Genomic DNA, 15,793 nt, shown 5'->3' with positions numbered 1-15,793 from the left:
ATCATCTTAATGTATTAACCAAATATATTCCACAAAATACCAATGTCAGCCATGCAACTGAAGCAGTAATGATTACACACAAGTGTAAATCTTAAAAAGAATCCTTTTTTGAGGTTACAAATCTAGGGTGATGTGAATTTCAAATTTGTTATTATTGATGCAGAATAGCTACTGCTTCACCCAGCTTGGTCTTGGCAAAGGTGGAACACAGTGAAAACAGAAAAACATTTAAAAACACAGAGTACCTTATAACAATATCAAATTACAGTTACATCACATAGTAAATGGGGCTCTGACAGGAATCAGGCTAGAACCATCATTAATCGGAGACCCCCAAATCTATACTTGACTTTCATTTGTATGCCATCCAGTATTAATAACACTACATCTCCCAGAAGGTAAAGCTCCTACCACCAGGGCTGCACACAGGTGTATTGCATACAGCCAGTGATTAGACTAAGACTGGTTACTTTTGCCAGCCTGTCCATTGTTGCCTCATGTATGCTCTGATGAAGCTCTAATAGACCAAAAGCTCAACAATTAAGTAAAACACTGCATAGATGTAAATATGTGGAAATCTTTGTCTACAAATTTGTTATAATTGAAAGAAAGAAAAAAGGGCTTTATGGAAAAATTAGAAATCTGAGGTGCATTGCAACCCTGTGTCCATACTTGCAGACAAAAAGTTAGAAAGCTAACATGGATGTGGTGACATTAATTCAACTTTCTAGGTAACTTACTATGTTGTCTCCATCTCTTTTTCTAGTTTCTCTTTCTGGGCATTTCTAAGAAGGCCTGTTGCTGTGGAATCTGTCTCTGGTCGTCCCACTGTCTCCTGAAGTGATGACAAACTGGAGGACAGGTCCTCCGCTGACACCATGGGTACCTCTTGTCCTGAGCCTCGACTCCTACATGTGGCCTCTGTACGCCTGCCTGGCCTGGGGCTGTCAATGTCTTCATGAAGGGCAGAGAAACCTGACAAAGGATACAATGCAGGCATGCAGAAAGAGTTAAATTTTATGAGAAAGAAATCAGTTAGAACTTTCTTGTACATAGACGTAACAACAACCTAATTATCAGTCTGCTTCAAGTTAACATTGGCTTGTGTACCTTCACTATGATCCAGTGCTATGGTCCGCTCTATTTCTGCATAGGTATGTGATGATGTCTCCTCCTGACTGGACTTGATTATCTTGGTTTCAATGAGGTGAACAATGTCCATTCGGTTGATCTTAGTCAGTCTCTTGATCAGTGTTGCTTCTGTTAAAAAACCCAAAACAGACTTGAAAGTTAAATTTTAAATCCAAATTAAAGCTTCTCCTTTGTTCTTGTGTAAAAAACAATAATTCTACGAAATACCTGACCTACTTATCACCAGAGGAAAGACCAAGTAATTGTTTTGCAAGTCACAAGTAAGTCCAAAGTCTTGGCACTCAAATCCCAAGTCAAGACCCAGGTTAAGACAGACAAGTCTGAAGTGAGGTCCCAAATCAAGACCGACAAGTCAAGTTCCGAGTTCTAAACTTTGAGCCTTGAGTCTTAAACAAGTCATAATGTGCTCTTCACCAAAAGTAATCCCATTTTAACAACAGAGTATTATTATATTTCAGTAAGGGCCACTTTAGTCAAAGAAAACTTTATTTCTATTTGCAGTTTGATATTTGGCAGTATGATTCTATTCTGGGACCTCTCTGCCCTTCCACGAGCCCACGTGGAAAGCTGAAAATGGAGAGAGCACACCTATCTGCCTTTCTATGTGCATATGAGGAAAGCCTGACGCAGAGAGAGCAAACCTCCCCGTTCTTCCATGCACCTACATGGAGAGCCTTAGGTGGAGAGAGCAGTAGCACAGACCCCTTGGGCACAGAGCAGAGCAAGCGTCAATGACAATCAGAAATGACACTGATAGTCAGACACAGCATAAAAAAGAGGAGGAGCTGGGGTGGAGGCGGGTTGCAAAGAGGCTTGCAGAAGAAGCAGCAACAGTAGGCAGGCTAAAGCAGTTTAAATAGGGCACCCTGAATAAGATTTTCAAATTGGTTGCATAGAAAGGAATCATCATTAATCATCAGTTGACAGCCCTCTATCAATCAGCTGCTTGAGATCTGCTGATGTAGGTGGGATGTGAGCTGAGCTTGACACCATGGCCTGACAGAATGCTATGCTCAATTAAATTTACAAAAATCATAAATACTTTTTAGAATTTGTATTTATTGATTACAACAAGTTGTTGGAAGTCTTTGCATCTGTGTAATTTTTGACCAGCAGATTTTGCAGAATGCTAATTGTTTTTTTTATTGACCACCACATACTCTTTGCATGTGAACAAAATTATCTCATTTTTTTCCAACTGGCGCTCAGAGGTCTAACATTAGTTCTTCATGGTTCTCTCCTGCATCTTGATTGGATGCTGTTCGATTGACAGACAAAGTGGATCATCTGGGAAATTAAGTGTTGACTTGCTGGGAATGAATAGCATTAATGTTGATTCAGGAAATAAAGGTAAATTAATTGATTTGTTTCACACTTTTTAATAACATACATTTTCATCTTTGGAGTTGGGGGAAGGTATCAAGTACTTTCAAGACAAGAGGCTCAAGTCAATGTCAAGTCACAAGTCACTGGTGTTGAAGTCTCAGTCAAGTTGTAAGTCTTTTTTGAATTTGTCAAGTTGAGCCTAAAGTCATCAAATGTATGACTTAAGTCCATATAGAGTCCAAGTAATGTGACATGAGTCCACACCTCTGCTTATCACTAACCTGAGGTATGCTTTCCCTCCCTCTCTGCCCAGAGTTTCAAAAGGGCATGGCTTTGGTCCTGTAGTGAGTTGGGGTTTTCTATCCTTATCAGGTTGATCTTCTCCTCACTGAAGTCCAGTTCTCGTGCCAACTCTGTGGAGAAAAGAAGGCATCGCAATGATCATGATCACCGTAAGATTGTTCCGAAACTATGTTTTTTGAGAGCCTGCCAAACATTAGCGTGTAAGTTTAGTGTGTTTTAGTGTGTATGTTTGGTAGCTTGATCACTGCTACTAGGGTGTGACTCACCTGCCCAGCTGAAGCCCAGGTGGTCGGCTATAATGGCCAACCGTTGCTCTTTTCTCTCTGCTTCATCCTGTGGATCTACTGCAAATACCACCAGACAGCCATGAGCGGTCAGAGCCGCGAGGTATACCAAATCAAGTCACATTTACAAATGGATTAGGAAAAAAAAAATCTTCACTGGCTTTCTTGTTCTTGTAGTTTGATGATATCAAATCTAACTTTGAACAAGTACATTATATGCCTGTAAACAATGGTCGTGATAGATCTATGATTAACATACATTTCAATCAATAGAAAATAAATGACATTACATGTAATAGTTTAAATAATGATTTACTCTTTAGTGACTAAGTTGTTTTCACAAGTTCCATAAAGCCTTTAAGTCAATCTTGAGATTTTCAGCACACAGAGAGGGAAAGAGAGACGTCATTATGAACACAAACACAGCTCAAACAACACAGCCACATGGAATCTTCAACTACAATGGGACTTAACTACAAGAGACAGAGAGGCAGCACCTTTACAGCTACAGTGTACTAATGAGGCACAAGAGATAGAGAATAGCCCCTTAAACTGGGGGGATACCTTGACTTTGGACTTTATCATCTGGGATTCGCTGCATCTGTGTCTCAACAGGGTCGTCCCACAGTGGTCTAATGGGAAAGACGTCTCCTGAGGGAGGGAACTGCATCTCAGGGAAAGTTTCTCTTTCTATGACTGATGGATCAATGACAATCCTCTCATCATCTGAGTTGGCAGCTGCAGCCTCTTGTTCTTTCTCTGTCTTCGTCTGTGCCAACCTTGCCACAAGTTTTGCTGCTTCATCGCTTATCTCTTCAAAGAATTCAATGGACTGTTTACATGGCTCACTTTTCTCTTTAGTAGGTGTTGATGAATGAGATGACTGGCCACCTTTACCTCGGACTGGCAGTCTGGACTGGAAGCCTTTGGACTTGGCTGACTCAGCACTCAAGGGACGACCTTGTTCTTTTTTAGCAGATGGCCTGGTAGATTCCCCCTCACAGAAGCTCTTGGCTTTGGAAGATGGTGTCTTGGTTTTGAAATCCACAGAGGGACCTGCGTCTGTCTCAGATTTTCTCCTTGAATCCTTTTTAACAGGGATCTTAAGCTTTTTGTCTGTGGTTGATTCAACGCGTTTGACAGTAGAATCGGGCTTGGGAGTGCTAGCCTTGATGGGAATTCTAGATTTAGATTCTGAAACAAAGGAGGACTCTTTTTTAAGTGTGGTTGAAGAAGAGGTAGCATGAGATGGAGAGGGAATTGTGGTCTTACCCTGACCTTCTGTAGCAGACTTAGCTTGTGTTTTAACTGGAGTCTTTTTAACACTACTGGAAGCACTTTGTTTAGATTTTCTTGTTGGTTTGGGGGTTTCTATCACTGACTGTGGTTCTTCTGGAGATGAATCGGAGGACTCTTGGCCCTGCTCAGAGTAAACTGATCTAGTGACTGTAGTTTCTGCCGTTTGTACAGTTGTTATTTGGTCAGGGGAATTTTTGTCTAAATCTAAGCATACTTCATTCACATTTTTGTCTGTTTTAGTCTCTAGACCTTCAGGGGATGTCTGATCTTTCTTTGTAGGTTTTGATGAGGCGGAAATACCCATTTTAGGGATTTTAGATTTGGAGGCATCAGCTTTAGAGGCTGTCTGATCACCTTCAGGTGGGGACTGAAACTGAGAATCAGTTGATTTCTCAGTCTCCTCAGTCTTAACCTCTAGTGTTAGATTGAGGCCAACTTCAGGTTCTGCTGCTGATCTCCTACCTTCTTGCCTGACCTCTTCTAAGATAGGCTCCTCTAAAGGCTGTTCACCTATTTGGAAAAAGGCAAAGCCACCCCCCTCTTCCTCATAACTCCTCTTAGTCATGTCAATAGCTCCACTTCGAGTCATCTCAAAGAGCTTCCCTTCTTGGAACAGAAAAGGGTTGGGCTCACTGGTAGGAGTGCTGTCTTCTGTTGGTGTTCTACCAGGTGTTGTATCCGGAGTTGCTTGCAAAGATTGACGGTCCACCACAAGATTCAATATCTTCTGTTCCTCCTCTTTGACACGAGCTGCAAAAGCAGCATCATCCTCCCGCATGGCAGACCAAGAGTCAGTGTCTACCCTCGCAGTGACACCTTTTGATTCTGTTCTGGGAGGTTCCAGTGCCTCATCATCCTCTTCTGTATCATCATAGATACAGACCTCTGGTTTGAAAACTTCCTTTGTTTGACCTGTGGCAACAGCTGAACCAGGTTCAGCCTCTGGTGCTCTTAAATGCTCCTTTTGATCTCCTTTCACTTCATCTGTAACATTGCTACCTTGCTTTAGTGTACCAGTCTGTAGCCTGCTATCTCCTATCCTTTGACCTTCTTTATCATCTCCTTTGTCTCTTGACTTCCTTAAGCTCTCCTCCTTTTGCTCATCAGTCCTGTTTTCAGTGTTTGATGTTGCAGCAGCCTTTTTGGCAGTACTGTCTTTTTCAGCTTTTGCAGAGTGTGGGACTCTTTGTTCCTGTGCAGTTTCCAGTTTGGATTTTGAACGATGCTGGTCTGAGACAGAGTAAGGTCCCTCTGAAGTGACAATGGCTGTTGTTCTTGTTGTGCTCTTGACCTCTTTGCTGTGGGATCCTTCATGCAAACCTGCTGAAAAAGGAGAGGGAGGTTGTACTTTAATATGGGGATCAACAAAAAGAGCTAACTTTGAATCTTCAGTGGGTCTATCGAGCCCACATTCACTTTGTGAAAGCCTCTCACTTGTGGGCTCTATTGTTTCAAAACTGTCATCCCCTATTTTGGGACCTGCTGAGGGAAACACATCTTTTCTAGAGTTCTTTTTGCTCCTCGCGTCTTGTTCCATTTCATCAAATGTTTTTATTTTGGCTGCCATCTTAAACATCTCCTCCTCTGGAGTGATTTTTCTCTTAGCGTCATAGCTGTCTGATGTATCCTCTTCTTCTGGGTCTTCAGGGATGGCAGCCGGTTTGGATGGAACAGAGAGGAATGAATGGTCAGGGGGTTTAGGGTTTACCTCATAACTTACCTCTTCAGAACTAGGAGTATCAGGGGAGAGGGGACTCTTACCGGAACTTGTCATCTGAGATGTCTGCTCACAACTGTCATCATCAGCACTAGTCTCATGGTCTCGAAGCAGCCTACCACGTAAAGCATCTTGGGGGAATTCTGTAGCTTTGGAGGGCTCTGGATGGCTAGAGGATTTACTGGGAGGACCTAGAGTTGATGAGAAGGAAGGGTGGCTTTTTTGCTCTACAGGGCTGTTCTCTAAGGAGTCATGGGGGGGTGATTCCTTGGTTGGGCTAGGTTCAATGGAATCTGGGGATTTATGGGAGGAGTTTTCTTCCATGAGAGGACTACCCTCTAGAGAGTCTCTGTGGCTTATTGTCAAAGAGTCATCAGCTAATGGACTGAGAGCATCTGAGTCTTGTCTTAAATGCAGCTCTAAGTGTTCATGACACTGAGAAGAGGATCTAGATGCAGGAGAACCAACTAAAGATAATGCTAGCAGATGATCAGGGTTCTCGTCATCGCTAAGAAATGATTCTACAGTCTCTGAAATTCTCTTTGTAAGCTTTTGAGGTTTGGATGGCTTAGCCTCGCTTCTCCTAACAGATATGGACTCACTTGTTGTGTGATCATCTGCAGCCTCGCTGGAAGAAACAGGGAGAGTCAATTCTGTAGACAGTTGGTCACCAGTGGTCCCTACACCAGAGTCTCCAGACTTCTGTGTGTCTTCACTTTCTTTTTTGATTGTTGTGGCAGCTGCTGCAGATGTTGTAGAAGTCTGCTGTCCAGTTTTGGGAGAAAGACACAGACTCTCTGGGCTTGTGCCTGGAGTGGCAAGACCCTCATGTTTGTAACTGTCCTCAGAGCTCAGATGAGCGTTACCATCTCCAGAACTGGCACTTAGTGAGTCTGCCACACCCTCATGTTTTAAGCTGTCAGAGCTATCATCAAGGCCACCATTTCCAAAGTCTACAGTTTCAGTTAGCTCTGAATGGGTGGCAGCAACTGACTTGGTTTCTATCTCTTTGTCTTGCTGAGTGGTATTTTTCTTGGGAGGTTTGGAATCCAAAGATACTTCTCGTTCTTGAGAGACATGTGAGGTTGTTGCTTTGGTCATGGATTTTGACTGGATGGTGTCTGATTTTGTGGTTTTCTCTGATCTTGACATAGTGGATGTTTTAAGTTCGAATAGCCCAGATTTTCTCTTTGAGGGGTCCTGCCCTGTTTGGAATGCTTGCATCAGCTCTTTAACTGACATGGTCTCCTCAAGTTTTTCAGATTCAGCTTTGGGGGATTTAGGTGGGCCCTGTTTTGACTTGGGGCTTTCTTTGGCTTTTGGAGAGGGTTTGCTCATAACAGGCAATTGTGAAGGTTTGGTTCCAGTGACCTTTTTGCTTTTCTGCTCTGCTTCTACTTTCTGTTGTAAGGCTTTCACTTTGTCCTTTATTGACCCAATGGGAGTTTCTTCAACCACTGGGGATACAGGTGACACTGGGGAAGGGGCTGTAGGCACACTTAGATGAGCACCTGCCTCTGTTGATTCCTCTGCCTGCCCCTGCTCTTTCCCCTTCCTTCTGACTGGCTTTTTAACATCACCAGCAGCTGCTTTGTCATACACTTTGGTTGGAGTAGATGGTTTCGCACTTTTGCGTAGCACGACATCAGTGAATTTTTCTTGGGTGGCTGGTTCTTTTTTAACTTTTATTTTGGAGCTTATTGGTGCATCCAGGAGGTATTCTTTAAGGTCACCACTGTCCTTTATAGCTTTAGGTCTGGGAGCCCCTCTGTTGGCTCTACTTTCCCGTAAGACAGGTTCTTGAGTTTCTAATGCTGCCATGTTTTTGGCCTCCTCTATCTCAGCATCTGAGAGGAGAACCCACTCCTCCGCCATTCTAGCTGCTTTTGCTGCCTCCTCTGCTGCCTCACCCTCATATGTTCCACTCCTTAGTATCTCACTGACTTTCTCTAGGTCCTCTTTGACTTTCTCTAAGTCCTTCTCCATTATTTCTAATGGCTCCCCAGAAACATCCTCAGTCCCTTTCTCTAGACCGCACCCTCCTAAGGAAGGGGATTTCTCTGTGGAGTCTGCAGTCAAGATGGCAGTCATTTTGATCAAATCTTGTTTCATCTCTGACACGTCGGATAGGAGGTCTGGTCCTCGAATCAGGTCTGATTTCAGGTGTGACGCTGCCGTCTCTTCATCTTCCATATGGAAGAAGAACAAGTAAGGAGTAAAGAAAATCAAAAATCCAAATGAAAGGAGACAGACATTGGAGAATGTGGTCAGGACAAGATTGGAGCACAGTGCAGGGGTCATAGGACAACAAAATTCACAAAGGGTTCTACATTAGGGTATCAGAGGAATTGGGCTTATACTTTCATGTGTCTCTGGGGAACAGTGGTAAAGCAAAGGCTAAATAATACTGATGGAAAGGGATATTAGCAGGAAATAACTTGCTTATACACTCAGTGCATCCACACTCACAAGACAAAACTAGAAAACAAAACTAAAATACATAAAAAACAATACTAAATGTGAGTGAAACCATGTAACCAAGATACCAAGAAGTACAATGGAAAAGGGTCACCAAAGGAGACAAATAAACAACATCAAGACATCTCAAGATTGCTCGGATGTATGACAAATGTCAATGTGATAACAGGCAAAAATGGCTTGAAAACAACCTAGGCTGCTAGTTACATCTATCAAAGAAAGCCAGTGATAACTTGAAAGAAATTGATGATTTGCATGCTTTTCATTCTATACAAAAACAAATCATTTACTTTCACAGAATTTCAGGAAGATATATACATAAATATATGTTTATTTAAACATTTGAAATGTAACTGAAATGAAAACTGAAGTAACAAAAAAAACCTGTGCACAAATCCATAAGCAAATGGTTGTGAGGGAGGATTCCAAAATCAGGACGCCAACAAAATAACTCCATTAACAAGACCATACATATAATCATACAGACATACAAGCACACGCATACACATACACATTTATGTAAGGCAAGTTATTTCCATGCAAAGCAAAGGGAAATGCTGATGGACAGGTTTCAGTGAAAAGTGAATGGAGTGAGAGGTAAATTTGAATCAAATTAATTAAATCTGCAATTAGAGGATAAGAGGTGCTTATGCTCAAGAGCTGCTTATTAATATGTCTTCCTTCAGTAATGTGGTGAGTTCATGGTCCATTTACACAACTACTGTTATGACATACAGTATCAGTATTATCTATATTACATATCACCTATATTACTCTTTCCTGAAAACATATACATGTCATTTTAATCCCTGATGTCATCCATGTATGTTTCATGTATAACATGGGTTGTTTTATTATGAGATTAATTTATATGCTCAAGTATACTGTATTTGCCTGTTTCTATTTCAGTAATTTTCTCATTTCCACACGGACAAGGCAAGGATGGAAGAAGGGGAAGGATTCAGAGTGGCTAAGGAGGTTGATGACATTTTACTTTACCATTAGACTACAAGACTACAGCTAGAGGAATAATAATATTCTGGCCTCTAATATCCTGTAACTGGGTGCTTGCACAATCACTATTACCCAGTCCCAGGAACTTGAAGCCCAAACGACGTGGGTGTGGACAACTGATTTTCTCCCAGATTTGCTTTAATGAAGACCTTGTCTCATCTCCTTTAAAAGCTGCTCTCATTCCCTCCTAGCTGCCCAACCTTTTCTCGTACCAACTCGTCAAATACTGCCACTTTGTCAGTGGACTTCAAAATATGACATGCAAGGAAGCCTCCTATATCTGTTTTGGACGTTTACGGATGGTGCGTCAATTTACCCGTCACATGCCCTGAGTCTTCTCAAAATAAACTTCCATTTTCACAGGAAATGTTTCTGCTCACACAGTGCGTATCATATCGTAGCAAAAGGTGCCTCTGTGCATCTGTGTCTGACGCCAACATCCACTGACAAAGGGGTCAGATTTGATGACTTGGATTGTTGCCCGCTGTCTCTAAAAGTGACATGCTTGGTGCATATCATACAGCCATGAAAGGTGCCTCTGTGTGTCAGCGTCTGACGCCAATGTCCACTGACAAAGCAGTTGTATTTGACAATCATATTGTCGTCAAAGGTGCCTCTGTGCAATGTTGTCTGATGCTGACATCACTGATAAAGCTGCGGTGTTTGACAAGTTGGGAGTGAGAATGGGCTGAGCTGCCATATAATGACTAAACTAACTGCAAGGGATTGGAAAACATACATCCCACAAGCAGCTGTGAGGGACATTATTGGCAAGAGTCTCAGTGATTTAAGAATTACAGAGTCTGTCATTAAAACTTGTGTTTTGATGATCATTTAAATCTGCACTTTGAAAAATTAGATCAAAGTGAAAATTACGGTTTGCAAAATACGTGAAAGGATTGTTTGGTGATTTCAGAGAGCTCAAATTGTCCACTAAACCACTAAATTATTTTGATCCTTGTTCAGACTCTTGTGGTTTGTTTTGTTTTATATGCCAAAACAAATGTGCAAATTACACTTTGCCTCTTGAGCTGCATATCAACAATCCTAGTTGTGTCACTCCACCCACCTCAACACAAATGGGTTTGTTTAGAGCCACTAAATGACCAAACAGGGACAAGCACAATAAAATTAACGCAATGAAATTAGCATTTTGATTAGCTAGGACAGAATTAGAGGCTGCCGTCACATAAACATCATCACAGTATGAATGCATTTAATTTAATACACGTATGTAGATGGCAGTGTTTAACCCTTTCACCAAATGTCCCTAATTTTGAAAGGCGAAAGAGTTAAACTGGAGAAATTTGGATGGTTGAGAAATCAAACAAAAAGTAAAAAGTGAAGTTAAGCCTCAGGAGAAACAAAACATTGACATGGAGAGTTTGTGTGACAAGACAAAAGTACATGAAGCTTAAAGGGCTTTGATAAGATGTAGATGGTCTACGAATTAACTAATTCAACTAAGGCAATGCTGGGGGTGTCAGTGTATCAGCCTGGTTATTATTCTGCAAACGCTGTTTAACTACATCAGACTAATCATCCATACAATATCAGTGTTATTGTCATATTAGCTTGATTAATACAGACATGCAGTATTATTAGCAAATCTTTTAGTACTAGTTATAGAGGAATATTGAAAGGAAAAAATGTCTTACATTTCTCTAGCGTTCCATTGGTCTGGGGAAAAAAGGAAAATAGATCAGGGTTAGTCTTGTTTCATCCACTGTATGTGCCAAATATTGTAAAACTGTTGCTACTTTAGGAAAAGAACACAAAGGACACACATAACAACAGCAAAAATGAGCCACTGACAAATCACAATCTAATTTACTACAATACATAAAATATATGCAACGTATGATATTTGACTACTTGTGAACATGTCCTTTATTTAGTTCTGATGACAAGACAGTTGACAGGATAGATCAGCAGAGCTAGTTAGTAGAAGAGGGAGGGGGAAGCTGTGGCTGCTTTTACCTCTTCCTCTTGCTCTTGGTCTGAATCTGACTCCTTTTGGGAGCAAGAAGCAGCGAGAAGCAGATAGATGTACAGATAGAAACAACAGCAAGGGGAGAAAAAAAAAGACAGTGGGCAATGCGTGGTTACCATAGAAACGAAGACAACCAGTCAGTATGATTTCAGGGAAAGCTAAAGAGATCTTTAAAGCAGCATTATGCAGATTCATTTAGTTAGCTACAATCATACATTGATCTTTATTTTGTCTCCTGGCACTTCTGCATCTGGCATTGCAGACTAGCAATGCTAGCCAGACTAGCCATCACACTGCATTACTTCTGAGATTTTAATGTCCGGGTCGAGCAAATTCAGTGATTTCTTTCTCAATACATTATACATGTTAGAAAATACTTGTTGAAAACATGTGAAAAGACTGGTAACTGTATAGTACTGAATTGTGGCATTAGACTGTTTTCACCAATTCTGTGTCCAGGAATATTTGGGCAGGCCAAAAGCATGCTCCATGATGCAGAGCCATCCTTAACATAACCTCTCACCTACTACAGCGCCTTGCAAAAGTATTCACCCCCCTAGGAATTTTTCACGTTTTAAAACCTCACATCCTGGAATTAAAATGTATTGTTTGAGCATTTGCATCATTTCATGTACAGAACATGCCAACAACTTTGAAGATGTGAAAAATTTTTTTTATTGTGAAGCAAACAACAAAAAGGCCCAAAAACAAAGAACTTCAGTGTGCATAATTATTCACCCCCCTGAAGTCAGTACTTTGTAGAGCCACCTTTTGCAGCAATTACAGCTGCAAGTCTCTTTTCATAAGTCTCTATGAGCTTGCCACATCTTGCAACTGGGATTTTTGCCCATTCTTCATGGCAAAACTTCTCCAGCTCCCCCAAATTGGATGGTTTCCGCTTGTGAACGGCAGTCTTCAAGTCAAACCAGAGATTTTCAATTGGATTGAGGTCCGGGCTTTGACTAGGCCATTCTAACACATTTAACTTCTTCTCCTTAAACCATTCAAGCGTAGCTTTAGCAGTATGCTTCGGGTCATTGTCCTGCTGGAAGGTGAACCTCCGTCCCAGTCACAAATCACAGGCAGACTGAAACAGGTTTTGCTCCAGAATGTCCCTGTATTTAGCACCATCCATCTTTCCCTCTATGCGGACCAGTTTCCCAGTCCCTGCTGCTGCAAAACATCCCCACAGCATGATGCTGCCACCACCATGTTTCACTGTGGGGACGGTGTTCTTGGGGTGATGGGATGTGTTGGGTTGCCGCCAGACATAGCATTTCCCTTTGTGGCCAAAAAGTTCAATTTTTTCCGCCATACATTTAGGGGGTCGGCCACATGCTTTTTGGCAAACTCAAAACGTGCTTTCTTGTTTTTAACACTAAGTAAAGGCTTTTTTCTGGCCACTCTTCCATAAAGCCCAGCTCTATGGAGTGTACGGCTTATTGTGGTTCTATGGACAGACACACCAGTGTTTGCTGTGGAACTCTGCAGCTCCTTCAGGGTTACCTTTGGTCTCTCTGTTGCCTCTGTAATCAATGCCCTCTTTGTCCGGTCTGTGAGTTTTGGTGGTCGGCCCTGTCTTGGCAGGTTTGTTGTGGTCCCGTGTTGTTTCCATTTGGTGATTATGGATTTGATGGTGCTCCAGGGGATCATCAAAGATGTAGATATTTTTTTATAACCCAGTCCTGACTTGTATCTCTCTATAACTTTGTCCCTGACTTGTTTGGAGAGCTCCTTGGTCTTCATGATGTGATGCTTCTTGCTAAGTGGAGTTGCAGCCCATTGGGGCCTCTCAGAAAAGGTGTGTTTATACTGACACATCATGTGACACTTAGATTGAACACAGGTGGACTTCATTTAACTAATTCTGTGACTTGTGAAGGTAATAGATTGCACCAGCGCTTTTTAAGGGGCTTCATAGCAAAGGGGGTGAATACATATGCACATGCCAATTTTCACTTTTTTATTTCTTTAAATTATTGTTTTATATATATTTTTCTCATTGCACTTCACCAACTTAGATAACTTTGTGCAGATCCATCACATGAAATTTTCAGATGAAAAACATTTAAATTACAGGTTGGAATCTAACAAAATAGTTAAAAAGCAAAGGGGGGTGAATACTTTTGCAAGGCGCTGTATATAAATACTACATTACTAGTAACTTTAGAGTGCATAGTATCAGTGTTGTTTGTTTTGCCCACTGTGTGTGAGTGGCGAGTTGTCTACATCCCATGAGCTCTCTGAGCTCTTTCAGTCTAACAAATACATGAATAAGCATCTCTATTAATGCAGTCATATAAACACAAGCTAAAGAGCTGTCACTAACAAACCTTTCAGTCTCTAATGAGTGTCTGTTGCTTCGTGGCCACTCTGTCATTCTTTGGCTCGGAGTAGTGTGTGTTGTGCGCAATTGTGTTAGCTTGAGTTAGCTGTTAACAAGTCTGTCGCTGCGTGGCAGCTTGTTCCTCAACTCGGGGTATGTGTGTGCTTTGTGCTACTGTGGCTCACTGGGTAAGAGAAGCAGTTTTTCCCAATACTATATCAGCTGCTCATAGAATTAGCACAGTTTAATACTTTGGATATCAAACATTAGTTAATTAAATAGGAATGTGCACTAAGGAATACTGAATAAGAAAATAATTGTTTTGGAACAGTAGTAGTTGATAAGTGGGAGATTAGCGTGTACTACAGTGGTACAGACAAAATAGGCTCAAGACTGCAGTATGGTCTAGCTTACAAACAGCTGTAGTATTTAATTAAAGTACTTTTTATGAACTAATGAACATAACATAAAGCATCCTCTGTTGAGTCAAAAAACAGTGTAGTGCCCTTACCTTGCAGTACGATGGAAGGGTGATGTTGAGGTTGCATATGGCATTCTGGGTGAGTGACCTGTAGTTCCTGGGTTCTTTCATAAAGGACAGACGGCCACATGGCTCCTGAGTGTTATCTCTGATCTGCAGCAGTTCAACATTTGTCAGTCAACTGTTCATCAGGCAAAGTCATGATTGATTAGAATGTTATAAGTGATCACAATTCAGTTTGATGAATTGTTGTTGACACTCGCTGCATATATTAAACATACTCTATGGTTGTTTCTTTGTGAAATAGATAAAAAATAGTACTCGCTTTTATAAAGAGCGCTAGTCTGTTCTCCTTAAAGGCAAAGAAGCTGAAGAGATGGTGCTGGCCACTTTTGGTGAGAGGAACAAGGTTTCCAAAGCAGTCTGCATAGATAGGTTTGCCCTCTAGGACCTGAGAAATATAACAACAGGCAGATGAGTATAAGAACTGAATACAAAATTCAATCAATGAAAACACGCAGTCCCTTATTTGTTTAAACAGTGGTCTTTCACTTTTTCTCCCCTCGTTGCTCAAGAAACCTAGCCTTGACAATTGAACATAGCTTTTGAAAAAATCCGACCCATCCCCAACTTGCAAGTGTTTTTGAAAAAAAAAAAAAGTGGTTTTCCTAAAGTTTTATGAATTACCATCATATTTTGAAATCTTTTTATAAGGTTTCTTTTCACTTTATGGTACCATACTAGTCAGTCTCAGACTAGCAAGTCATACTGCTGATCATGCAATTTTGTTGAAAAATGTGTGGGATACTGCCTCAGTAATGGTCTAAAATGCCTCAATCTGGTGTCAACTTGATCCTGTGGTATCCCACAAGGCTTCACCCTGGACCCCCATTTGTTCCCAGTGTACACACCTTGACTAGGATGAATATGAACCCACACAACTACCATTGTTATGCAGATGATACACATATCTAAGTCCTAGTAAAAGCCAGTGGGGAAAGCACTTGTACCATCTTATGTCTTGTTTATCAGAAATCAAGTGTTTGATGACACACTTCCTCAAGCTAAATGAAAACAAATCAGAGAACTGTATTTGGTCCTTCCCCAAGTCCACTTTACACTCCCCACTTTACTCCCTGTCTGCAAACACCAAACCTGTAGAAACTTCAGTGTAATCTGGGACAGTGATCTCTCGACTGACAAACAAGTCACAAGACTTGTCTAATCATGTTTCCTCAAATTAAGGAACATCCTAAATCAGGTCATTTGCTTCTCACGGTGGTCTTGAGAGGGTTATTCATGCTGTCATATCACCATGTCTAGATTATTGTAGTTCATTGTATTCAAGGTAAAGGCAAAACTTAATCTTATGCCTTTAGCTGGGACAAAATGCAGCTGGTAGGCATTTTAAGTAAAGTGA

The 15,793-nt window shown here is 41.3% G+C and overlaps 1 protein-coding gene across 7 annotated transcripts in view; it reads right to left on the bottom strand.

The window, feature by feature from the left end:
• ank2b (ankyrin 2b, neuronal) overlaps window positions 1-15,793 on the bottom strand; it is a 423,224-nt gene that overhangs the window by 30,688 nt on the left and 376,743 nt on the right. For 5 of the 7 annotated variants that reach the window (XM_078164851.1, XM_078164850.1, XM_078164848.1 and 2 more), the window contains 9 exons: window positions 14,699-14,824; window positions 14,404-14,526; window positions 11,554-11,586; window positions 11,232-11,253; window positions 3,630-8,267; window positions 3,048-3,125; window positions 2,760-2,891; window positions 1,111-1,260; window positions 741-975 (listed from right to left, as the gene is read on the bottom strand). In XM_078164851.1, coding sequence (XP_078020977.1) covers window positions 741-975; window positions 1,111-1,260; window positions 2,760-2,891; window positions 3,048-3,125; window positions 3,630-8,267; window positions 11,232-11,253; window positions 11,554-11,586; window positions 14,404-14,526; window positions 14,699-14,824 — 5,537 coding nt within the window. The remainder of the gene's footprint in view (window positions 1-740; window positions 976-1,110; window positions 1,261-2,759; window positions 2,892-3,047; window positions 3,126-3,629; window positions 8,268-11,231; window positions 11,254-11,553; window positions 11,587-14,403; window positions 14,527-14,698; window positions 14,825-15,793) is intronic. The other 2 variants (XM_078164852.1, XM_078164854.1) reach the window with 2 other exon arrangements.

This window comes from Epinephelus lanceolatus, chromosome 22 (genome assembly GCF_041903045.1).
Source record: "Epinephelus lanceolatus isolate andai-2023 chromosome 22, ASM4190304v1, whole genome shotgun sequence".
Lineage (NCBI taxonomy): Eukaryota > Metazoa > Chordata > Actinopteri > Perciformes > Serranidae > Epinephelus > Epinephelus lanceolatus.
Note: the sequence above shows the minus strand (reverse complement) of the source record. Positions and strands in the feature narration are given on the sequence as shown.